The following is a 26489-nucleotide window of genomic DNA, read 5'->3' on the forward strand; positions in this document are numbered from 1 at the left end:
CTGAAGGATTACAATTGGAGGTTAGTTTATTTTTGGAGTCCTAAGTATTTACTTATTCTTCACTTCTTAATCTTTACTTCATGTGCCCAAATGATTTAATAAGCTGCAATAAATCTTGACTAGCAACTCATCATATTTATCTGTTAATGTGGTGTTGAAGTATTAGTTTCTGCTTCATGGTTTTATAGGCCTGACATGGCACTGCTGCAAATATTTTATAACAGGGCAGTCCTAGTGACGTATCACATAGCTACAGACAGTCACCCGTCACCCTCTGGCTGCTTAGTCTTCTTCACTGCTTATTTCTCCCTAGTGTACTCCTCACATTCTCACTCAGCCATTTTTATTTATTAGCTATACTTGGCTTCCATTCCGCAGTCCCTGTCTGCAGGAAGAATGAACAGTGATGAGCCAGTTAATGATCAGTGATCATCCAGCTACCCTTAAATCAATGCTGCCAAGCACTAAACTACTGTACTGGTACCATGAATCTCTTCACACTTGAAAAAGTCTTGTGCATGTGATGAAAACAAGAGTAGGCGTCAGAAGAACTGATGCCTCATGAAAACTAAATAGGACACAAACAATATTAACAGTCAAGTGTAGCAGGGCCTCCGGGAGCAGGTGATGTTGGGGGAGTGCACCAAGCAGGGGAACTGGTCGGCCCCTGCGTGCAGGGAGCAATGCCTTTGTTAAATGGAGGGGCAGTGCCAGATGCCTTGGGGCAAGGGAGAAAGCAGCAAGGACTGATCTAGGGCTTGAGTGGGAGGAGCCTAGGGCAGCCTGAAGTCCCTAAGGGTGTCTAAGGAGTCAGGAAGGAAATTGGAAACCTAGTCAGACTGATTGGCAGCACCCTGAGTTGGCGAAGCCTCATGAGGGAGAGAAAACAGGGCTGCAGCCAGGAACTGGGCAGCAGAACAAGCCGAAACAAGCCTGGTGAGTGACTGCATTGAGGAGCCAAAGCCCCAAATAAGACAGAGATCTGCAGCATTAGCAGTGAATATTCTTTGTAAATAGCTTGTTTCTTGGAGTTACACTGTCTCTTGAGGGCTGATATCACTTTTATGCCAGTAGAATGAACAAACTTTCTTTTATAATCTTTGAGCAGTCCATGTGCTTAAATCGCACCTTACACATGTCTTCGACGATTGTATGTTGTTTGCTTTCTCCCCCACAGAAGGCACCCATTTTGCACATGCTCCTTCCATAAAGGCCAACAGCAATTTTTGATAAATAAAATTATGAGGCTCCATGAAATTGTAAAGTTGATCAGAATTGCATGTCTCGTTACTTTAATTGTGTGATTCTACGCTCTCCTCATTTGCAGGGGTCACTGTAGTAGTTGCAGGCCTATCCCTGAATGATGCTCCCTGCCCATCTTGTCCTCGCTAGGTGTTCAGGTGTGGGATTTCCCTACAAATGCCAAACAAGAATAGAGTTCAACAAGTGGAAATACAGCAACTGTTCTGTTTTCTTCACCTGCCCATGGACGAGCTGGTGATTTGTGCCTTTTCTCACTTCCTCCATTCCGTGCATTTACAACAAATGCAAGGCACCATTTCTTCTTTTCATCCGCCTGGGGTCATTTAACGTTCTTCCTTCTGGGACTTTTCCTTTACCACCTCCAAATCCAGTTTGTGTAGCTGGAATTGGAATCGACAAGTCAAAGGGGTGTCAACAGAAACCCTTGTTTTTCTTTCCACAGATGCTGCCTGACTTGCTGAGTATCAGACGAAATGGTGACGTAGTGGTAATGTCACTGGACTAATAATCCAGAGGCCCAGGTTTGGGGACACGGGTTCAAATCCCACCATTGCAGTTGGTGGAATTTAAACTCAATTGATTAAGTCTGGAATTGAAAGCTGGTGTCAGTAATGATGACCATGAAACTACCATCGTAAAAACCCATCTGGTTCTGGGAGGGAGGTGACTGCGATATACATTGAAAATTCACCATGGAATTCTTCGATGGCCAGCACAAAATTGAACCAAATCCTGGTGGAAGCTGGCCAACTCTCATTCCCATTCTCTCTGGCTACAGGGATTTTGAGGCCTTTGTTAAACAGGAGCATTTTGGCCAAGAGTTAGCATTTTGAACTCTGTCAATAAACAAACCTATTTACTTCTTAGAAACTATATTGTATCCTAATATTAGTCCATCTGTCTCATGGCATGACATTCAATTCAAATACAAACATTCTATGTGACTTATTCAAAATATATTGAACTTTATAGTTATTTCAATTTTGCTTGTTTCTGACCACGATTACAGAGGTATTAACCTGTCTTTTCCAAATTAGGGAGTTCATGAGAGTGATTACAAGATAGATCATTTCTATAGTTGGTGGGAAAATGAAAAATAAATCACAGGTCCAAAATTACTTATACCTGGCTTAGAAGAAGAATGATGAGCTTCTTTTCTTATATGATGTGAAGAGCATAACTACTATAAAACTAGATTTTCTGCTAGGGTTACTATTGGCTTCTTTTATTCATGCTGCAAAAAATTGTTTGACATTTAAAGGCCTGGACTGAATGTAGTGTCATTCTGCTGCTTCCAAAGGCAAGGAAGTTCATGTGAAGGAATGAGCTAGGACCAACAGCTGAAATGATCAGAAAAACATTTCTCGATCTGTCATCTGGGTAGAAATTTTACCTAGATAATCCAGTTAAGTGAAAACTCTTTCTGGGACACTGTAAACCAAGGTTCATCTACAACATTAATAAAAACACAAAATTACATCTAGTATAATCAACAATATAAAAGGTCAGATGGGTTGTAATGGTCTTTTCTGGTAACACACAATCCTGTGACTCAAAAACCCAACAGACTACTATTACGTGCCATGTTTGGGAAACTTCAGGTTGATTATAATATCTTGTCATAGATTAAGTTAAATCATGACATCAGAGGTTAAATCCACAAAACACACAAACTATCTGAGAAAGCATTTTTGACTTGAAAGCTCCTGCTGGCCAACGTGGCTTTCAGAATTGCACTCTGTCTCAAGTAAATATGGTAGGGAAAATGGGGTTTTGTTAAGACATTCATACACATCACATTGGAAGAACTACATTCGTTTCAGCTCAGCTGGAAGTAGCTGCCATGGATGCACATCCAGTTTGGCAGTCACAGGTTTAATTGAGAACTCAACTGAACATGGTTGGGGGCGGGGGGAGGTGGGGTGGGGAGGCGATGGCGGATGTCACAAATCAAGTTTTTGGCTTCCTATTAAGCTCAAGCAAGGACAGTTTGAATGGGAAACAGTCACTTCTTAACTTCCATGGCCAGTTTCAGAGACTGCTTATTCAACAGGTTCTTAAGTATTTGTATTTTGGGACCATTTTTCCAGTAAGATTTGGGGGAAAAGAAAGTTAATTTTAACTCTTTTTATTGAGACCAACTGAAAAAATGCTGGACAACTGGTGGTAAAGATGCTAATGAATTAACTTGCATGTTACTTTCCCATCCACAGGAAATTTATTAGGGTATCTTGACAATGGGAAAATTCATCACACCCATTGTATCTTTTCAAACTTTGAACAGAGATATAATATTGAAGTTAAGATATAGGCTTATAGGGGAGTACACACAAGGACTCTTGTTTATCATGACCCCGACCCCACCACAGGCCATTGGATAACTAGATGTTGGGCAGTAACAAGTGAACTCCTGATGATAGGGGTCAGTTACAGGAGTGGTAATGCTAAACTCAAGAAAAGACTAAGTGCAGGACCAAAACTTGCAACACTAAGTTCACAAACAATTTTGTGTGGTGGAATGTCATCGGCCAGAGCTTTTATAAGTTAATACTAACAGAAGTATTTATTTACAAATGAAAGTAGACAAATAAATATTTGAGTTAGAATTAGGCAGCACTAGCACATCACATTCAATCGTAAAAGGGCCTCTCTTCCTTTGCCACAAAGGGGCAGGGGATGGATTACCTTCATTATAAAATGCAAAAGGGAACATTTAGGTAATGCAATGTTTTTGGATAAAATATTGCAGGAAAATACTTTTTCTGAGTTTTGTTGAGCATTTTGTTCCCTGGCTAAGATTCAGAAATGAACATCTTTTAGTTGTCAACAGCTAGTCTTTTATCCAATAAGTGACAACTGCTTTGCATTTGTTCTATAAAAATTGCACTTTTTTTTAGCTTTCTATACTATACCTAGATAGTTTCCATCAGTGTTACTGGCCACATTCTTAGGTGGATCTCATGATCATTACAGACAGAATGTGTCTTTACCTGCCCAATATCTGGGCAAATGTCATGAGGCTGGGGAATCAGAGTCTATGGCAACTTGCCTTTCTGGAATATATTGTATGCCACCATATGATCTCCTCTGATAGGTGTAACAATATATAATATCAAACTAGTTCAGGCCATAAGCCAACAGAAGAAAAGTAGCTGAACAGTACTCAATAGAATTAATGTATTTAAAATAGTTACTAAATGTATTCTTCGCCTCAGAATGTTAAAACAACAGATGCTTCTCCTACTCAAACTCTAAATATTAAATTGGTCCTAAATTGTGGTTGCTTATTATCGCATTGCAAAATGCCACAACAGAAACCTTTCAGCCCAGTATGTCAATGGATTTCGACTAATCCTGACCAGAATAAAATATCAGCTATGAATAACTCATTCAAAAACCTTTGGAGAAATATTAGAACAAAGGACATGCACCTCATCGCTACATTAGTTTGATGGATTGTCAATTACATAGGATGCTTGTGCTCAATGGAAAGGTTTAATTCATTGATTGGTTTCAAATACGTTAAGTAACCTATTAAAATGGATTCTCATCCCAATAGAATAGCAGCAATCAAACCATGCAGACTTTGGCCTTCATTAACAATACCTATCTCTGCCTCACCCTAGGGTGCAAAGAGACCATAATATACTTTGCAAAATAAACGGTGTCTGCCATAGCCCACAAAGCAGTTATACCATGGAATGTACGTCAACCAAGATAAGTTCATAATTCATAATTGTACTCAAAACCCTCTATATCGATGCATTAATATTTTTGCTGGCTATCTTTCCTTGATAAAAGTGCTCATTTGAATTTTCCTATGATGTTAGGCATCCCACCATCCCAATAACAACATTCACAATCATTCCATGATTGGTTGAAACTTGATTTGTATTAATTGCAGGAAAACCTTCAAGAATGGGCACTGGAACAGCCTTTGGCACGGAACATAGTGAGATTCACAAATATTGAAGCAAAATACTGCAGATGCTGGAGATCTGAAATAAAAACAGGAAATGCTGGAAAATCTCAGCGGGTCTGGCAGCATCTGTGGAGAGAAAACCAGGGTTAACGTTTTGAATCCAATATGACTCTGAGTTCTTCCAAAGTGATGTGTATAAATGTCACATGAATGTCTTAACAAATTTCATTTTCCAAACCATATTGGCTTGAGACAGAATGCAATTCTGGAAGTCACGTTGACCAGTCTTTCTATCAAGTCAAAAATGCTTTCCCTGATAATTTGTGCGTTTTGTGGATTTAACCTCTTGTGCAATGATTTAACTTAATTTATGTCAAGATATTATAATCAACCTGAAGTTTCCCAAACATGGCATGTAATATGAGTCTAGATTTTTGAGTCACTTAGGATTGTGCGTTACCAGAGAAGAGCATTATAATTCATCTCACCTGTCCTAGTTTCTTTTACATTGTGTTAATACTAGATATCATTTTGCATTTTTTGTGGAGAGTCTTATTGGACTCGAGATGTTAACTCTGGTTTTCTCTCCACAGATGCTGGCAGACTGCTTGAGTTTTTGCAGCATTTTCTGTTTTTATTTCCCAAATATTGAGATGCTTGCAACTTATACCCACCTGCTGCTCAAGGCAAAAGGCATAATCGAGCTGGTCAAAGCATCTTGAACATCGACCAAATGTGCAACACCTTCATGTCTGCAGCTATAAAACTATGATGCCATCCACCAATATCTAGGTGAATAAATTGGCTTTCAAACCAATACCCCACTGGGTAGAAAAAAATTCTAGCTAGAATGGAGATAGACATCTTGGAATTATAAAGCACAGGACAGAAACTCAACTTTGGTTACACTCGGACAACACATACTTTCAACTGCGGTCACAATAGGCCATGGACTTGAGATGAAATCGAGAATTCAAGATCTGAAGGGGAGCAATGGTCTACATTGTACCTGAAGATCTCGGTTATGGTTTTCACAGAGCAGCTGCAAGAACCGGAGGATTGGTTGCATGATGGCAATCACTGCACTCATCTCCCCATCATCCTTGTTCTTCTCTCCAGACGCTTGGTTGCCATCTGCAGCAGAAAAGTGGTCCTCTGGGTCAGCTTCCCTCCGGAAGGTGTTGTAGGCTTTCCGGGTAGCAGCAGAGGCCTCGAGCAGCTGATCTCGTACTTCATCACTAAGCTGCGTCGTAGGTTCTTTGGCTGTATTTTAATACCAAATACAAATAATTAAATCAGTCAGAGACAATCTTCCCTTTCATCACGTTTCAAAAGTAAATACAAAAGGGTTACAGGAACCGCAATGCTGAGTTAAAAGTATATGAATCATAGGAGTAAACAAGCCATTCAGCACCTGGAGCCTGTTCTGCCAGATAGGTCATGGCTGATCTGCATCTCAATCCCATTGACTCATGTTTGCTCCATTTCGCTGGATAAATTTAATTAACAAAAATCTATTGATCACAGTTTTAAAAATCAGCATTGACAGCCTTGATAGCCCCCAAGTTGCAAGATGCTCAAAACTGAACACAGTATTATAGGAACATAGGGGCAAGAGTAGGCCATTTGGCCCATCGAGCCTGCTCCACCATTCAAACTGATCATCTACCTCTACCATTTTTTCCCACTATCCCCTTATCCCTTAATGTCATTAGTATCCAGAAATCTATCAGTTTCTTTTTGAACATGCTCAATGATTAAGCTTCCACAGCCCTGTGGGCTAGAGAACTCCAAAGATTCACCCAGCCTCTGAGTGAAGAAATTCCTCCCCATTGCAGTCTTAAGTGGTCTGCCCCTTATTGTGAGTCTATGTCCCCTGGTTCTGGAATCACCAGCCAGGGGAAACATCATATCTACACCTACCGTGTTACATCCTATAAGAATTTTGGGAGTTTCAACGAGATCATTCTTCAAAACTCCAGAGAATACAGGCCCAGTTTCCTCAATCTCTCCCCACAAGACAATCCTGCCAGCACAGGGATTAGTCTGGTGAACCTCCGTATGCTAGATGTAGACTGCCAAATGAACAGTGGTTCTCATTTTATATTGAATTCACAATACATTCTCACACCTATCTGATTTCCCACCAGCCTTGCAACACTGGTCATAAGCTGTCACTGAATCAGGCATTGTAACTCTCAGATCTTGTTCCCAGCCAGTAATTATGAGCGTTTACCCCACTGAGGCACATAATGCCAATTTGGCACCGTGACACCTTTTGAAAGGATCAGAGATAAATGTGTGGTTAATCAGTGCTTGATGAGAAATTATTTCGCTTATTTAACTTGACTTTGCCACAAATTGTACCATATCAGTTTGGAGAAAGCAGGATCCATTGGCCATTTAATTTTATCATTCCAATCTACCACGCTGAAAATATTCATTCAGTCAGGTTTATATTAGCTCACAGGATAAAATTTGTTTTGAAGTGCTTCAAAGCTCTTGTAAATAAATATACATTGATAATAACAACAATCTACTGTTTCCCACCTGAGAAACAGGAGGGCCTAGGGCAGGATTTTGCCCTTTCGGTCAGGATTTTGCCCTTTCGGTCAGGATCCCAACGTCAGGGCCAGATGGGGGTCACAGCCACACACAGTGTGAGAAACACTGTCACCTGGCAGTTACTTTCCCCGAATTGGGCCAATTAGTGATCAGAGGGCAGGCTTACTGTCCAATTAAGGATGGTGGGCAGGCTCTCAAGGCTGGAGGGCCAATAGGAGGCCCTCTAGCATGGAACGAGATAAAGCCTGCCATTCAGGTAGGAGAGCATCTCCATTTTGAGACAGCCTCTGCACACTTCAAAAATGACCTCAGGAGCCAGGGCACCACTGCGAAGGGCGAATACCATCAAAAGGTGACTTGTGCCCATAGCTATGACCAGGAACGGTAGGGAGGGCCTCAAAGCCTGCCTGGAGCACTGGTTCCCCAGTCTGCCATGCCTACCCGCCTTCCTACTCAGTGAAAACCGGGCCTCTGGCATGTGCAAATTAAATGCCTCCTCCTGTTCCAAGTCTGAGAGCGGACATTAAAATTAAATCTCTTTCAAATTCTCCGACTACATCAGGAATTGATGGATGGTGTCCCAAGGAGGTCAGCCATTGATTATACTGGTTGCTGATCAACCATTTCTTCAACACATTTGCCTGTCTGGAATCCCTCTCCTAAGGTAGACGTCGTAGGTTAGTTTGCAGGTGGAAAAAGCACTGCTTTAAATATTGGTATTTACTGTTTTGTGCGTTGCATTGCAGTCTGTACAACTGCTTTGAAAGGAACTATTTATTACTCAGTTTCAGAGGAAAGACTCCTCCAATAGCTCCATTACAAACTTTAACCTGCACACAACATTTGTGTCAAAAGCCACCCAAATTTCCCAAGGGACGTTCAAGATGATGGCTAAATATCCCTGATGGCTGGAAATCTCTCACGTAACAACAAGGCTGAGGTATAAAAGTTGCTCCATGTACTGACAGCAATGCTTGCAGAAAGAAAAGGTGCCTTGATGAAAAGGACTTTCCAAACTCACTGGGATCCCAACGAGTGAGGGAAACGCTAACTCGAGAATAAACTGGCTTTCCTTATAAATCCGCCTTCAAATCTTGTTTGTTGAACGCGACTCCGCTTACTTCTTTAATCATTTTGCCCTTGTTAATTTCTCTTAACTTATTCACATTTTTATGGCATTTATTTACAGCTGGGACAGCTTTTAAATCTGCTGAGAGCACTTAAGGCTTTGATTAATCAACTCTGAATAATGACAACAGATATGAAAAAACTGCAAAGGCACCTTAAAACCGAAAATTAAGTACTCCTTTCCAATTCCTACGGCCAATTAGCAGGCTCAATACAATTTTATGAAGTAATTAAAGTTCCAGTTTTAGGATAATAATGGCAATCAGAATAAATAATTAGTCTACATTGTGCCTGGCAAGGTGCTATTTTCGTACACAACAGTATTCTCTAATCCCGGCCTTACCTCTTCTTCGCACAGGCACGTCCCTCTCTGAAGATTCATCGTCTTTCTTTTTATTACCAAGGTCGCTGGTATTTACAGTCACTGTAGCTTTGATCTCTTGCTGTGCAAGCTTCATGCGGTCATAAAACACCTTGAAGAATTTCTCAGACTTCTTATCCTCTGTTAGGCGGCAGTAAAACGAATGCTGTCAAGGTGGAGAAATGATCAATCAGATATCAATATACTGGATGCTACTCCTCATTTGGCTTCTACAACAACAACAACTTGCATTCAGCTAGCACTTTTAATGTAATCAAAACATCCCAAGGTGCTTTGCAGGAGTGAAATCAAACAAAATGTCACACCAAGCCAAGGGCAGGTGACCAAAAGTTTGGTTGAAGAGGCAGATTTTAAGGAATATCTTCATGGAGGAGATATAAGTGGAGAGGCAGAGGGGTTTAGGGTGCAGATTTCAGAGCTTAGGGCATAAGCAACATGGCTGCTGATAGTGAAACAATGAAAATAGGGGATGTGCAAGAGGCCAGACCTGAAGGAGCGCAGAGAGGTATCACACATTTGTTCACAGATAACTGCAATATTCTCTTTCCTTTTCTTCATACCCGCACAGCAAGGTGTAAACATTGGTTGGGAATCAGTTCGTAAACTGTTATTTCACCTCTGACTGGAAATCAAACCCAACCCAGAACAAGGACACCCTTTGCTTGGTCTTGGGTGGCAGAGGGCAAGTGTGCTTGGTGGTGAACAGAAAGAGAAAATGAAAGGAGAGAATGTGCAGTTGTTATTTCCAATAGCAACAAAGAGCATGAGAATGTTGTTAAAGGGCTAAAGTGCAGGCTACAAGTTTCCAGGAATCACTTTGTGATTAAGGACTAAATTAAACAAATGATTTCTGGCCTGCTGAATGTTTCCACCATTTTCTGTTTTTATTGAACACATGTAATGCTGTGCTTCCTGTTACCGCCCTCATTACTTATCACTTAGGCTAAAAATAAGTGCTTAAGACAAGGAACTGCACATCCCTCGGAGATTTTCCACTCAAAGCCATATTTTATTGAACTGATTCACACAGGGGAAATCTCCACAGTGCAATTAAGTTTGACACCTGCAGTTGCTGGACATTAAAAATAGCCAAGGTCATACAGGTCATGATAACCACACCCTCATTGCATTTAACGGACATCTTGACAGCAAGGGTGAGATTAATCTGTGCTAGGTCTGATTATCCAATTACTTCAGCTCAAAGTTTCACCATCGTCGCTACTGCAGCTTTCAAAGCAGGATAATAGTGATTATGGGCTGGGATCCTCTTTATTGCCCCAAACAGCCACCCTAACTCAGAAGGAAGAGTTAAAGGGAAGGCCTGCAAAGCTTTGCCTCAAAATAGATTATTGCTAGCAGGTTGGACCACTCAGTGAGACCAGTGAACAACTGAGGCAATGGGTCAAACTTGAGTTCTGTAGCTCTGTGACACAAACAGTGATATTATATAGCAATGAAGAAAGCAGTTTTTCTTGTGAATGCTGGAATGTTGCATTGTCCTATGGGTCCTGGTTCTTCATGTTACTTATTGATAATAAGAATCTAATGAAATTTTATAAATCCCAGTCATGGTTTTCATGCAAATGATTATAAGCTTTAATTTGCCAGACATTAAAACATGAGTGTTTCAACTGTGTGGCAAGTTGGAGAGTTACAGGAACAAGGCACATCATCTTGGCAGTTGGGTTTCAGCTTTAGTGGGAAAGCATTAGGCATTAATTAAGAGGTCCTGATTTATGTTGGGAGTGATGCAAGGAATATATCAGTGAGAGAATCACCCTTGAACATCGGTGGTCAGTATACAATGGCGTTAATGGAAGGGGAAGCCATTCACCAGCTGGAGGTAGTGAGCCATTTTTAGTAAGAACTCCAAATATAAACTGCACCTTTTTGAAAGAAGAAATTACCTGGTTTTTTAACCCATATTATTTTTTATCCACACATGTGGAGAATTAGCAGATTCACCATGCAATTTCTGCTCTTCAACAGTTGACGAATCATTTGTCATTTCTTTGTGCATCTTGGACAGGGTCTGCATTGTGCCTTTATACGCAAGTCATCCAGAAAAGCTATTTTCCAGTTCCCCCTGAAATCATTCTATCCACATTATGGTCAATGATGATCATTAAATTTAGGGCTCCTGACAACTCTGTTCCATTTTGACTTCCTCAATTCATTATCCACCTTTATCTGGCCTTTGCTGCTGGTAATCCATTTCCAGCAACGCTCTTCAAATTGCAGGGACTTGGCGCATCTACCTTCAGTCTTCTCACAAACTGAGCGGACCAAGCAGGCTTCCCCTCCTTGCCTCCAGTGGTACAGAAAAAAAATCTTCTTTTATTCAACTATAGAAAGGCATGAAGGGATAAAATTTGTAGTCCCGCAAACAGAAAAGAAAACTTGACCACAGGTCCAATTTCACTGATGGTTTTGTCACGATTTTTCTAAGTCTAAGCAGCAGCAACCTTTAGCGCTGCCTAACCTAATAAAACCTTTTGACCTAACCGTCTCCTTCAACCTCAAATGAATCATCCACATTTCTATTTTTAAAGCTGACTCCAGAAAGTCTTATTTCCTCATTTGTGCCAGTACATTTTTGACCCCCTCAGCGACTGTTGATTTTCTGTAAAGCCCGAGTCCATTCAAATTTGAACACTGCTCCCAAATCTTGGATGTTCCCCCAACTCCCTTGCACCTCCTGACAGTATACAGAAAAAGAAGCTTGTTTGATCATTTCACAGGCAATCTCCCTCAAATTTGGCCTTCAGCCATTCCCTCAACTTTTCTTCTATCTTTTCATTCTTTGCCCCTCTCGTTCTCTCTAAACTGAAGATACGTTCAGCAAAACTTTCTACCTCCTCCTTGGGTCCTCACTCTGTTAGAAGAGTTTCCTACTTATTTTTTTTCACCCCACGATCTGAAATCTCCTTATTTCCTTCCATCTTTCCATCCTGTAGGTTTTTAAAAACCCCAAAATGGGACATCTTTTAATAATTACAGCTTCCTGATTGACCTCATTTCTTATTCTGTTCAACTTTGATGGTGTCCTATACTTTGGGCCTTTGCTTTTTGAATTGAAAGCAATAGTATTGGACAGTCATTTCTTACATAGTGCCAGGCAAAGCTCATAGGAACCACATGAAGCTTCCCCCCACCAACCACCCCAAAATACATGTGCTCTTTGGAATCTTGACTTATTATTGGCTCTCTCCCAGTTAGTCAGTAGAATCTTCATGTTCTTGTCTCCCTTCCCTATAAAATAAATAAAACTCCCTCAGAAATACCATTTGAAAGAAAGTAAGGTCACCAGATGGATTTAAGAACTCAGCTCGATGCCTTGCATTCAAAATGCTACATGACCCAGAATTAAGTATTCTGACAGGGCAAATTTCTATTCATCTTGGTAGCAGAGGATCCAATCCTGCCCTCTGTTGTAGACCATAAACTTAGAACAGGTCACTGTCAGAATGTTAGGCAGTAAAATGGAGTCAGGTTAGCTAGAGAGAGTGAAAAGACAAGCAATCAGGACGATATTTGATCTTCCTCCAAAATAATGCCCAGAGACCTCTTGCAAAACCGTAAGAATTGAACCTTTTTCATCTTAATCCCTTCTGGCTTCAAAAACCTCATTCCAATAACCACGATTGCTGCTAGGACACCTTGTCAACTTAGGAAAGTGAGTCACCAACGTTTTCCATGGATACATCCAAGTTGAGTTAATCTGTAAATATCATTGATCACAATTCAACAAAGCTGCAAGTGGCTACATTCCTGTGCCTTGTTGAGATACTATTCTCCATTGCTGAATTGATGATGTAAACCAGCACTTCTGGTTCAAAAATGTTAAAAGTTCAAGATCTTGTCTGGTAGTCTTCTTCCACCAACCATTTCTCCTCAAATCACTCGGCAATCATTACCAACCCATCACTTCTCTGCTGGAGGGGATCACATTAATCTTCTCCTGAAATATTTCTTACTTGAAGGCTTAAATGAACCACCCAATGAGCTTTATCCAAAAGGCTCAGATGATAAAGGTGATAAAAGAGCTGGAAGGGAACCACTTGCAAGAGCCTCAATGCTTAAAGCAGTGCTACTTACAAAACACCCTGGCAGCCACTTAAGTCCTGTCTCACCTTCACCTGTAACTTTGCTCCAAGTATCTCTGGGCCTACAGTCATAGATCATCCTGCTGTGCCACATCACCTCTGCTATCCAGTGAGAGACACAGACATAATTCCATTATAAAGTGCTATTAACTTAGCGTGCCACAAGTGCTCGATAATATTATATTATATTCCATAGGAACTTTAGATTTAAATGAAACTAAGCTGGCTCTGTAGTTTTGTCTTGTCCTTCCTGTGGGGCACTGCTGGGTCATATTTGCAAATTCATGAGCTTACTATATAGCAAACAATAAGCATGGATTCATATCCCATAACCATGTACAGCAGCATTCTAGGGCAATTGGGAATGCTTGTCAACCAAAATGTTTGAGTAAGACTCGATAGCTATCCTACTAATACGAGGTCAGAAGTGAGGATGTTTGTGGGTGATTCGACAGGGCTCAGCTTCATTCACAACTCCTCCAGTAGTCATGCAGCCCATGCAAGCTTACAACAGAACTTGAACATCTAGGCTTGGGTGATGGAGAGACAGGTTTTATCACATAACTATCATGCAATGACCATCACCAACAAAACACAAGTCCAACCACTTGCCCTCTGACCTTCAACAGCATCACCATTTCATCCTGGGGCTTACCACTCACCAACTGCATCAACATCATGGCTCCAGAAACAGGGCAGACAATGAGTACTCTGAGTTGAAGAACCTACCTGCCAACCCCTCAATGTCTTTCTACCATCTAAAAGGCTCAAGTCAGGTGTACAATGGAATACTTCATGTTCAATTCAAGTGCAAAACACACAAAGCTTGACACCAGTGAAGAGAGTGTTCGATTCATATCTCTGCACCTGAACTCAATTTCCAGTCCATCCACCACATGTAGCTCTCCTATGGGCATACAACAGCAACAAACCAAACTTACCTCGTAATTCCATGACCTTGACCACAGAAGAGCAGGAGCCAATCAACAACAACGATCTGTATTTATACAGCACCTTCAATGCCGTAAATCACCCCAGGAGCACCAAACAAAATTTGATTCAGACACAAAGGAATATTAGGGCAAGCGAAAAGATTGGTGAACGAGGTAGATTTTAAGATGAGTTTTAAAGAGGAAAGAGATAGTGAGGTTAAGGGAGGGAGGGAATTCCCAAGCTTTGGGTCTAAACAGCTGATGGCACGGTCGTCAATCATTGTTGGCTGTCCCTCAATTCAAGGATGACTACAATTAAGGGTCGGGAGTTTCTGCTATGGGTCTTTCTGTGATTGAACAGGCTGACTCTTGACCCACAGATCTTTGGGCACGTGGGGCAGAACATCCCACAAGGTAATGGGATCTGGAGTGCAGGGTTTGCTTCCTTTTCTTTCCTTCGCTGCCGCCGCTCAGCCTTTTCATAACATGTTGTGACACCAAGTGTGAAGCAGATTGATGGACAAGTTGTCATCATTTTAAACAACTGGTAACAAGCTCCTCCCTGTCATTGTCAATGCTGCCACACTACAAGGAGAGCTTCAGAGCATCTTTGAGGCGTTTTTTTTTTGTCCTCCCCAGAACGTTGGCTATTTGAGAAAACAGGACCTGGCGGGGGAGATGCTTTTCGGCCATCCGGACACATCAATTTGATTTTGCAGGAGCTCCGCTTGAAAATGCTTGTGGACCTGGCTTCAAGGAGGACACTAGCGAGTGTCTGTTGGTCCTCCTATTGAATACAGAGGATGCAGCAGAAACATTGCAGATGGAATCTCTCGAGCATTCTTAAGTGTCACTGACGCACAATCCAACTAAAATTGAGTTTTCCATCGTTGTGTTATTTAATGCTGACACGAGGGCAGCCGATATTTGAGGTAAATAGCCACCATTAGGTAGATAAACAGTATGGAAGCTATCACACAGCCTTGCTTGACCATGGTCTGGATTTTGAAGACACCTGCTTCCGATCTCCCACTCAAGACAGTTGCAGTTAAATCATTATGAAGCAATTGCAGGATTGTGACGAAATTTCTTAGATATCCAAATTTTTGGAGCACAAACCACAGAGGCTGCCAATTAACTGAGTCAAATGCTGTCGTCAGGTCGATGAATGCAATGAGAAGTTCCCAGTGTGGCTCTCGGCATTTTTCTTGGATTTGTTTGGCAACAAAGACCACATTTGGAGGTTCCTCTGGAAGGTCTAAAGCCATACCGTCTCTGGGAGGATTTCCTCAGTCACAGGAAGTAGGCGATTCAGGAGAATGTGTGTCAGCATTTTCTCTATGAATAAGATGGTAATACCGCGATAGTTTCCACAGCTTGATTTATTTCACTTCTTGAAGACAGTTATGATTATGCATTCCTGAAGTTAGTTTGGCAGGGGGTGGGGGGGGGGGGGGGTGCAGGTGACAATTAATTTTCCGTCCAAGTTTGTTGGATGATTGCATGGTGTCTTGATGCGAACGAAAGTCAGCCAGCTTTGAAGACCTCAGCTGGAACACCATCGGAGCCACAGGCTTTGTTGTTTACTTGCTTGCTGCAGCTCTCCCATTAACGGTGGTTCACCTATGAATTCTATCGTAGGATACTGGGGATTAGATTGCAGAGTATCAGCTGCCACTATGGATTTACAGTTCAGGAGTTGTTGAACATGTTCTTCCCCACATTGCTGGATGGCATTGTCATCCTTGCGAAGAGAAACACCATCCTGTAAGCAAAAAAGATTTTATCCATTTGACCTTTGATGGTCCTGGTGGCTTCAAAAATGTTTTGCATGTCCTGATGGTCAGCATTTTGTTGGATCTCCCGGGATCTCTCTTCCCACCAGCTGCCTTTATCTTCCAGATTTGTCTTTGGGCATTAGCCTCGAGTGTTGGAATGCCGTCTTGACTTGTGGCCTTGGGTTGTTCTGCCAGGCAATGAAGGCTGCTTGCATTTGTTCCAGGAGGTCGCATGCTTCAGCATTGTTTTCATTGAACTAGTCCTGGTGACAACAATACTCATATCCAATGGTATGGGCACAGGAGCCTAATACAGCTGACTTTATTCGAGGTCCTTTTGTTCTGAAATTGAGCTGGATGTTTGAAGATTTTCCAGGCTGGTCATGAACTACACTTGGAATTCATCGCTTTGGTCAGGCTGCTTTAGGGCTAAGATATTGACGTTCTTCCTCTTGGACTTTTGGGACTTGCGGTGTCTTGGTGCTGGATGGATGTTCATCACTGATCAAACAAGTCAATGATCTGTCCAGCTGACATTACTCCCCTGCATGGATCAAGTGATACAGACATCACTTAGATCTTTGAGTTGAACAATGATACAATCCAGGAAGTGCCAGTGCTTTGATCTAGGATGCCTCCATGTGGTTTTATATTTGTCCTCCTGGCAGAAAAGGGTGTTTGTTATCATGAACACACTTAGTCAGCTTTTTCCACCCAGTTTTTCCACAAAGGTTCCACTCCAGACAGCGGAGTCACGGCCAACCCTGGCATTAAAGTCACCCGGGAGGATGATCTTTTCTTCTTTCGGCATGGCAGCGAGGACTTCATGAAGGTCAGAATAGAACTTTTCCTTAATATTTTCACTGAAGTCAAGGTTATGTGCATAAGCACTGATTATGGTAGTTATGGCTGAGTTGCAGGTGAAATGTCATGAGCCTTTTATTTATACAAATGAGTTTCAGCAATATATCCAAGATCCTATTCTGATGGAAAAACCATTCTGATGAAAAAAATGTTGCTATCAGCCTTTCCTTTCCAGTAGAAGGTGTAACCCCCTGCTTGCTCCTTTAGCTGCCCCTTGCCAGGAAGCCAGGTCTCACTGATGGCAGCGATGTCAATTTGAAGTCTTGATAGTTCACGTGATACAATTGCAGCTCTTTCCAGATGGTCACATGAAATTATCCACGAGTGTGCTAACATTTAAGTTGCAAAATTCAAAGTTTTCTTTCTTTGACCACAAAGATGGTGATCCCAAAGGTTGAGGTTCCCCAGCCAGCAGAACGTGGGACAGCCTATTTTTAGGGTGCCTTTTCTGGCCCCCTCGTCATTTGGGGTGAGCAGAGGGTATCTTGAAGATGAATGCTCAGTCACAGATGCTGCTGCCCAAAGACCCTGCCTGATTCTTGATGAGGGATTCTCAGGTTTGCAGCCCTGTCCTCGTAGTCAATTCCCCATCGCCACAACACTTGGCAAATGGACTGGGCAGAAGCCTGTGAATGATTTTGTTTCACGTAGAGAGCTTGGAGCGTCATCATTGGCCACATGATCTTGATGGGTTGGTGGTCAGATTTCGGTGACGTGTCAAACCAGGATGACCATGACCACTCTGACGCTGCAGCCTTCTTTCACTTTTTCAGCTGGTGAGACACACTGTCTTTCTTCGTCTGTTCTGCTGTTGGGGACTTTTTGGGCCGCACTTTGTCCGACACCTCCCCCCTAATCTTGCCACAATGGGTGGTGCTACCAGGGGCAAGGAACTCCCAATGGCATTGCTCAAGGGGTTGTTGAAATCCACAAGCCTCTTCACCACTTCAAGGTGATGATCCATGGAGAGGGAATAGAGGAGAGATGAACGTAGGGAATGTGGAAAAGGCCTAGATTGGAGAACCACAGAGAACTGAGGATTGGAAAGCTCAAAGAGATTACAGAATTAGGGAGGGGCAAGACCATGGAGTGATTTGAAAACAAAGATAAGAATTTTAAAATTGACAAGTTGCCACGAAAGTGTAATAATACTCATAATATTGTGATTTATTGTAAAAGTAGGTTAATAGTGGGGTTTGGGTAGTTGCTGTGTGTGTGTGAGGGGGATTTAATTGAGTTGGAGGCACCTGGTCTGGAGGCTTTGACTCATCAAAAGAAGCTAGGTTTGAAATGCTAAATACATAAACATGGCTGAAGTTCCCAAATGAGGGGTCAGGAGAAATTGCATTTGTAGATAAATCAGAGTAGTTTGAATTTTAAAGAGATGGTAGGATGTTATACCGAGCCAGAGAAGCTAGGCCAAGCAGTGTATTTATTTTTCCCAAAGGTTTCTGAAAGTATTAGCACCATGAAAAGATTTATAGTATGAGAAAGGTAAATTTCCAAAGACATAGGGAACAATGGAATTTGCATTAAAAGGAAGAAACATGCATATAAAGGAGAAAAGGTTATGTGTTAGAGAGGAAAATGCATTGAAAGATCTACCAGAAGTGTGAAAAGCCTCCAGTAGTTGTTCATTAAGCTGCTGTCTATAGAAACCAAAGCTGGGGAAAGGCACTTTGAATTCTACTGCCCAGGGTTTTGTGTTGACTTGCCTGGATCTATAAATCTATTTTTTTAACCATTGCCTTATCAGGGGTGTAACTGGAAGCCAGATTAATTAGGAGTTTTAGGAGTTATTATAGCAGTAATTTGTAGGCCTATTTATGTGCTTGAAATCTTTTCTTTTGTTAAGAAATGTTTAATTTACTTTTGTAAAAAATCTCTAGAGTCTTGGTGGAATTATTACTACTGAATTCAGGGCACGCATCTCGAAATAAAATACAAATTGAAAAATCATTGTGACCAAATTTCCCTCGTGGATTTGATCGGCCTGACACACATCATCTGCCGCATCATAACACAAGGCCAGACCGGGGGCCAACGTAGGTCAGCAACCACAGGGGTAGTACAAGGAAAGTACTTAATGAGAGTCAGGACGCAGGCAGCAGCGCTTTGCAGAAGATCATACAGAGGGTGCAAGATGGGAGGCATTGAAAGCATCGAGTCCAGAGGCAACAAAGGCAACTTGGACATTGCTACTGCAGGAACATCCTGGAATCTTCTATCCAACACTACTGTGGGAGCATCATGATCACCTCAAGAACTACAGCAGTCCAAAATGATCCTCCACCATCTTCACAGAACAAGAAAATACCTTGCTAATATCCCCCTATATCCCAGGAGCAGAAAAACTATATTTTCCCTTTTGAGAAGATACACTGCGTGCATTTAAGTACATATCCCAGTCTCCATCCACATGCAAACATGAAAATAAAAACTCTAACAGTCAAGCAGAAAGCCTCTAAATCAGCAATTACCCACGAACAAGATTAGCCTGAATGAAAACACTTAATTAACTGCTCACAAATCTCAACTGGAAAGGCTGCTTTAAATTAAGTCACTAAGCCAAATATACCAATGCAGGGTCTGTCAGGCCACTTTCGACAGATAACAATTCAGAATACCATTTGTCCTCTTACATGCGTAATGCAGACATCTTAAAAAGGGCTTGTTGCAAGTTTGCAGCATTGTAAACACTGCCTGCGAAGTTATCTTCAGCCTAGTCCAGGTCCCAAGCTCTGGAATTCGCCACCCAATTCACCTCTCTCTCCTCTAAGATGCTCATTAAATCTACATATTTGATCCTGTCCTGATATCTTCTTTGATTCGGTGTCAGTTTTTGTCTGATTACGCTCCTGTCAAGTGCCTTTGGGACTTTAAGGCACTGTATTAATGCAAGTTGTTATTGGGTGGGCATATTTTCACAATGTTGGCTGTATAATTTTTCTTCAAAGTTGATAACTAAATTTATTGATTTCAATTCAAATGAACATCAGGTGAGAGGCATTACTGAGTTATAGGCCTCCTGAGTAAAATTTGCTTTCCAATTGATTCCACTGTCTGCTTGACAAATCTGCATACAGGCATCAACAGTCAACCCAGCTTTACTAAAGTTCTTTGTATTGTAATTTCATCAGGTGATGGATGTCACTTTAACCAGCTGTTGGTTATGAGATTTCAATACTCAGCTGTCAGGGCAATTAGAATTAGAATTAGACTTCAGCACAGCAGTTAACATCCTTGGCAGTTTCATTGCTTCTTCTCAATGTAGCCTTGGTAAAACAAATGTTTTTCAATGCTTACAATCCTTCCAGAGGAGATAATGTGCCTGAAGCATTTTCATTCAGAACTTGGAAAGCCCTGTGTCATTGTGGGGGTGATGTGGGGGAAGCTACCACCCAGTCTGATATCAGCCTGAAACAGCTCATTTCCATAGCAACAGTCGCCATACACAGAAGCTATCACTATATGAAAACCAGTTCGGCAAGAACAATTCATCGCAGTGGAGCCATCTTTCCCTTTGCAAAACCCCCTCCCAATGTATGCCCATTCATGTGTCCCTCTGCATTAAGAACAACTTCTGATTGCCTTACCTGGAAAAACTCAGCAGGTCTGGCAGCATCGGCGGAGAAGAAATCAGTTAACGTTTCGAGCCTTCATGGCCCTTCGGCAGAACTGAAGCATAGTTAGGAGAAGGGAGAAATATTTCTCCCTTCTCCTAACTATGTTTCAGTTCTGCCGAAGGGCCATGAAGGCTCGAAACGTTAACTGATTTCTTCTCCGCCGATGCTACCAGACCTGCTGAGTTTTTCCAGGTAATTCTGTTTTTGTTTTGGATTTCCAGCATCCGCAGTAGCTTTTAGCTTTTTGTTTTTATTCTGATTGCCTTATCTTTCTCTTTTGTGGGGAGCTGGAGGGAGGAATCTCTGCTTGCAAACTTCAGTGTTCAGAGCCTCACCTGTGAATGTCTCAAGGCAGGAGAACGTTCAAGAGGGAATTGGAAACCTACTTGAAAAGGGAAAATTTGGAAGGCTATGGATATGGGTTTGGGTGGCTAATGTGGAGGGGGGCGGGGGGAAGTAGGACTAATTGGACAGTTCTTTCAAAGACCAAGCACAGGCAAGATGAACCGAAAGGCCTCCTTTAGTGCTACTTGATTCTGCATAGCTAATAAAAAGGGTGCCTTGTGACCCAGGTCAACATTTCCTCAAGGAGGGAGCTTGTTGAGGCATTTGGAGCGAGCTTTTAAAACCCGATTGCTGCAGCTTAGCTGCATTCAATTTAAGAGACAACACAAGTGCTATCAAATCAAAGTGGTTAAAAAAAACTGCTGTCAAAAGTACTGCACTGCGATTAACTGTTCCCCTCTTCACCTGATAATTTATGGTGCTGCGAGGTTGTCGGATCGCATGATCCACCTTTATTCGTCAATAGTTTACGTGCAGAATTACTGCCAGATCTCCAGAGAGCTGCCTGCGTTGTCAAACAAGAAACCCAGATTGAAGTGAAGGGAATCTACGGGTGCAGACTTGAGAAATGTCTGCATCCAAGAAAGAAAAACAAAAGAAACAACAGCACAAAAGAACCTCGCAAGATTTCCATCTGTTTGCATCGAATTAAAAAGTATTTATCTTTTTGCACAGGCAAGCTGGCCCTGACAGAAAGCAAAGGCTGCACCAAAGTGGAAAGTTTTAATCAGGCCAATTTATATCCTGCAGCTCCCCTCCAGTTTCCAGCACAACTGCAGCAATCTGAGTCAGTATAAAAGCAGTGCAGCCTGCCAATGGAAAATCCTAGAATGCTGCTGCGTAGAGTTCAAGGCAGCTCACACCAGCCTCTCCCTTTCACTTTGCTGATAAAAGTTTCAGCTCACATGCCCTGCAGTTCAGCACCTCCATTATTCATGTCCTCTGTATCTGGCAAGTTAACCTTACTGAGTGATGACCGAGCAGCTTGGGCTGTGGTCCAGCCAACACAGCTGCTCAAACGCTGTTTACCGAAAATGTTTGCTTTTTTTGGGTGTTGGTGGGGTGACTGACTGGGAATGTCGCACCACACAGGGAAATTAAGTCGCTGATGAAACAGCCCCTTCCCTCACAGGAAATTGCAGTGCTGATAAGGTGAAACTGGTAAATGGTACTTGTTGTTCCATCCTGGTCCAGCTCCAAGAAAGGAAAATGACTTCGCTGGTCTCTTGTTGCACGTTTCTCCTAGCCTAGCCCCCAGAAGGTGGCTGTTAAAGACCTCAAGGGGAATCAATGTTGAAAACTCACTGAGCCCAACAGTGTAATGAAGCCGAATTACCTCACACTGTTGAAATGACACGTTGCTGAAGCGCCTAAGATTAGTGACTGATTGACTACATTGGCTGATAATTCAGTTCCCTAGGTGATTCCTTCAAGCCAGCATTCCCGCTGATGTAATCAGGAGCAAAAGACACAATCTTCAAAAGCTGATGGCAGACAATTAAGCAAGAATAAAAAGATGTTTTCATGCCCTGGATGCTGGCCCCAAAACTCCCTTTTCAAACTGTGTTTAGGGACCTTTGCAGTTCTCTCTCTTCTTCAGAGGGATAGCTGCCCAGGCAACCAATTTTGCCCCAATTTCAAGTCCAGCAAACTTTGGTGTGGAGCTTGCAACTAATGCAGGGATAGGGTTCATTCACAGAATGGTTTTAATATTGCCATCTCAGCAATTGTTACTGGAGAGGACTGCTTTTATGGGCAATTTTTTTTTGCCCATCGATCTGTACAAAAACAAAATCAATCTTATATCTTCTGCTCGAGTTCCTGTGCAGAGAAACTTATTTGCAGTTCCCTCTCATGTCCCATTGACATTACTGAGCTTCTTTTTAGAGGAACCCATTCCACAATGCACCTGTGCCTCCAGTCTGCACCATTTAGACCACGGGGTGGATTAGGAGCATCAAGATGCACGTGTCACTGTGTGAAATATATAACTGCTGCAAAGTCGCATTCATGGATTTACCCTTGTGGCCATCGGTCTCCCCTAGTACCAAGGGCCAATGGAAGTCATGGTGCAAGCATGCTTCGACAGATCGATAGTGCAACATGTTCATGATCAGAGTAAAAGAGTGAGACCATTATGTGGGGGCATTTCCTGCCTTCAGAGAAAACCTCCTTCAAAATCCACCTCTTTGCTGGTCTGCCAGCCCTCTTGGATTGTCCCTGGAGTCTTCAGGAACTGAAGATCCAAGTTCTAGGCACTGCTGCTATCAACCAGGGTGAAAAAAAATAATAGTGTTATAAAATAAAATGCTTTTCTAAAAAACTGCTTGGTTTAATAGTAACCAAAATATTGAAGAGTGGATGGTGGGGAAGACTGCTTTGAGGAACTTCAAATGATAGTCAACCAGGTAATGAAGAGTCTTTTTGCTTTACAATGGGCTTGGGAGGGCAGGAATGCCCTGAAGTTGGACTCACCAACTGACCAATGGTGGGAGTGGACTGGTTGGTGGTTATGATCAAATCTCCAAGACTGGGCCCACCCAGAGCAATCCTGCTATATTGACCATGTTTTCAGTTGCCTGCCTTAGCTCAGCTTGCACTGCTGTTCAACGTTATTTTCCCCCGTACTCTCATCCTCTCCCAAAATTCTGTGATGCTCCTAGGGAAATTTTGCTTTGCCGAATGTGCCATGTTAGCTCAAGCTGCTATTGTGGCCGGTTGCCTTGTTTATATAACAATAACTAGGATGGCTTCACTATAATAAATAGAGCTTTAAAAAGAGACAGCAACATAGAATTTGCTGTTATAGGCACTGCAGATGGGGTATGACTCATGAGTGAGCATTTATTATACAGTGGTACATCTGAAAGGTAATCGGAGGAGGAGGTGAGGAGGCAATTTTGGAATGAAATACTGCAATTGCCACTTAATATTAAACGTCACATTCTGGCAGCCACATAATGATAACTATCTTACTTGATTCAGGTTATCAGAATACCTGGCAGGTAATTATCAAGGCACCAGTACAAAGTCAACATTTAACCCTCATATGCGAAGGCTTTGAATACAATTTATTCCACAACTCATTTCTCCCAACCAGACCATCAAATCACTAACATTTGCAAATGAATTCATCCTTTTTTCCTTTTCCAATGACAAGCTAACTCCTATCGCTTTGAAAGGTGAAAAAAAAACGTTTGAGCTCATTAAAAAACCTCCCACTTTCGAAAAGCTCTTGTGTGCCGTGCAGCGAGTGAGAAAACAGGATATAAATAGAAGTTATATAACATCTCTTTGTTGATTTCAGTGCTGGAGAGAAATGCGAATGACCTTGTTTTGAGACTCAGCTGCCTGTGTCTAACTGTTGATAGGTTTATTTCCCATATTTGGAGATCATCTGACCAGAGGCCTCCTGTTAAGCATGTGAAAGTCTAAAAGGCCATTATGTAAGGGCTTCAGGTTTCCACGGTTTTCAGGATTTAATGACAACCAACTCACGCCAAGGCTGCTGCAACGGAGAAGGGTCGTGGGGATAAAATTAATCAGGCCAAACTACCAGCCAAGCCACGGCAGCCAATCCCAAGTGATCTCTCCTTTATTTGAGACTGTTCCCAGGGCTAACAGTTCACCTTCATCCAGACATTGCCTTGGCAGCGTGCATATCTCATTCTCTTTACTTCACTGCTCAAAGGCCTTTTGTTAAAGTAGAACCCATCACATCAGACCAGTTCAGAAACTTGCTCATCGATTACCAGCATCCTGGGCACATGCCATTACTTGTTACTTTCTATCACAGCCTTGAAACAATAACCAACCCGTCCCCAAGTGAAAAGGGAAAATGCTAAGCAAGTCTTCACTTGTTACGGCTGCTCTTCTAGTCAAGCCTCCCCAGTAAAAGAATAAATATGTCACAGTTCAGAGAGTCCCAGTGAGCCAGCCAAGTTTCTTGCACAGCAGCTGATAGTATCGGATAAATGTTACATCAGCCAGTAAAGCGCCACAAGGTACCTACACAATCATACTATCCAAATATTGCATGCAGAAACTAGAATAAACTATAAGTATAGACATTCCACTTTGGATTTAACTTTGCCAAGGTCAGGGATGTTCATTTAATGCATCACTGTGTGCTGCCAATGCTCGATTTTATGGGATACATTCCATTCTCAAGCCTGCAGGGCATCAAAACTTAATTTTAGAAGTACACCAAAAATATAGGATCAAGAGGTTAAAATGCTGCCAACAGATTTATAGACTTTTATAGTCAAGTTTCTGAGAATTCAACTGCAGCCTTGATGCTATCTGCATACGCAAATTGAAAAATAAAATCAAAGCACATCTTGCACAATACCGAATTCAAGTAGATTGGTCTCATGATCTCGACAGGCTTGCTAACAAGTCGTTGCTGTTTTATAAAGGCATGCTTAACGGTTGGCCATGATCTACTACACATTTTACAATATTAAGGATGATGTAGCAAGAGAATTGATTAGAAAATATCTTTCACCTCTGGAGGCTTGGCTTGAATCAAGTCACAGGAAGTGGGTGAAGCCGTATTTGTCGACCAGGTTGCTGATTTGTGACAGCAATGTGACAGAAATGAGATTGTGCCAGTGCTGCTGGCAGCCCAGCATGCCATTTCAGGGGAGGGAGGGAGGGGTGGGGGGTGGGGGGTTTCCGTGCCGACTGAGGCAGAGGCAACAGTGAGGCCAGCTGCCATGGAATTCGGGATGCTACCATCTTAATTTTCCAGCCAACATGCAAAACATGCGGGGATCTTCATGGGTGACCTATGTGCAGGCCCTGGCCCCCTTATATTGATCAGTCCGCAATGAAAACAGAGTGGATTTCAGAGAACAGACAGAGTAAGCAAGAAGTAGTTCCATAGTATCAATGCACAACAATGACTTCCACTCTCCGATGTCTGTAAACAGTCGGCACAAGGCAATGAAAGGTATCAGGGTCATAATTCTACCATGTTTGATGCAGAAACCCCAAGACCAGTCTTTCTTTAAGAATGAGGAAAGAGCCATCAAAAAGCATAATCCCATTCTTCTGGACAATGTTTATAGCAATATCAACAGCACTACTAGACAAATCTATACCCAATGAATAGTCAAATAAAGTAGCAAAGGAAGACAACAAAGTGTATATAAAATATATCCACATTATGTTCATATACACACACAAAATGAGTTAAAGCAACCATGCAAGGTATGAAGTGTGAGGCAAGCATTCCATACAATTGCAATTCCCAGCATTAGACAGAGAAGTTTTGGGCAGTAATTGTTTCCCTCAGGCAACAGACACTGACAGGGTATGCCAGCTTGGAATAATTCCACTTGAAGTGCTGTAATATCTCACGTTTTGACCACAAACTTAACATAAGGACTTAGCACATTGGGCAAAATATTATGTCAAAAAAATCTCCACCTTATTGATATATTTCAGTATATATCGCCCTCTCAGGCTTTCAAGTCACTAAAAGCCTGCACATAGGCACGACATTACATACGATTTCATACTTGTCCAAGATAAAAGAGCTAAACTTACTTGGAAAGTGCTCACTACTTTATTC

General features: G+C 42.0%; 1 protein-coding gene across 1 annotated transcript in view; it reads right to left on the reverse strand.

The window, feature by feature from the left end:
* The window catches only part of itpr1b (inositol 1,4,5-trisphosphate receptor, type 1b), a 490770-nt gene that overhangs the window by 150772 nt on the left and 313509 nt on the right, over positions 1 to 26489 (reverse strand). Inside the window, exons 43-44 of the mRNA XM_078543785.1 lie at positions 9222 to 9405; positions 6195 to 6448 (exon numbers count right to left, since the gene is read on the reverse strand). Of these exons, the coding sequence (XP_078399911.1) occupies positions 6195 to 6448; positions 9222 to 9405 (438 nt within the window). The remainder of the gene's footprint in view (positions 1 to 6194; positions 6449 to 9221; positions 9406 to 26489) is intronic.

The sequence above is a fragment of the Cetorhinus maximus genome, chromosome 6 (assembly GCF_964194155.1).
Source record: "Cetorhinus maximus chromosome 6, sCetMax3.hap1.1, whole genome shotgun sequence".
Lineage (NCBI taxonomy): Eukaryota > Metazoa > Chordata > Chondrichthyes > Lamniformes > Cetorhinidae > Cetorhinus > Cetorhinus maximus.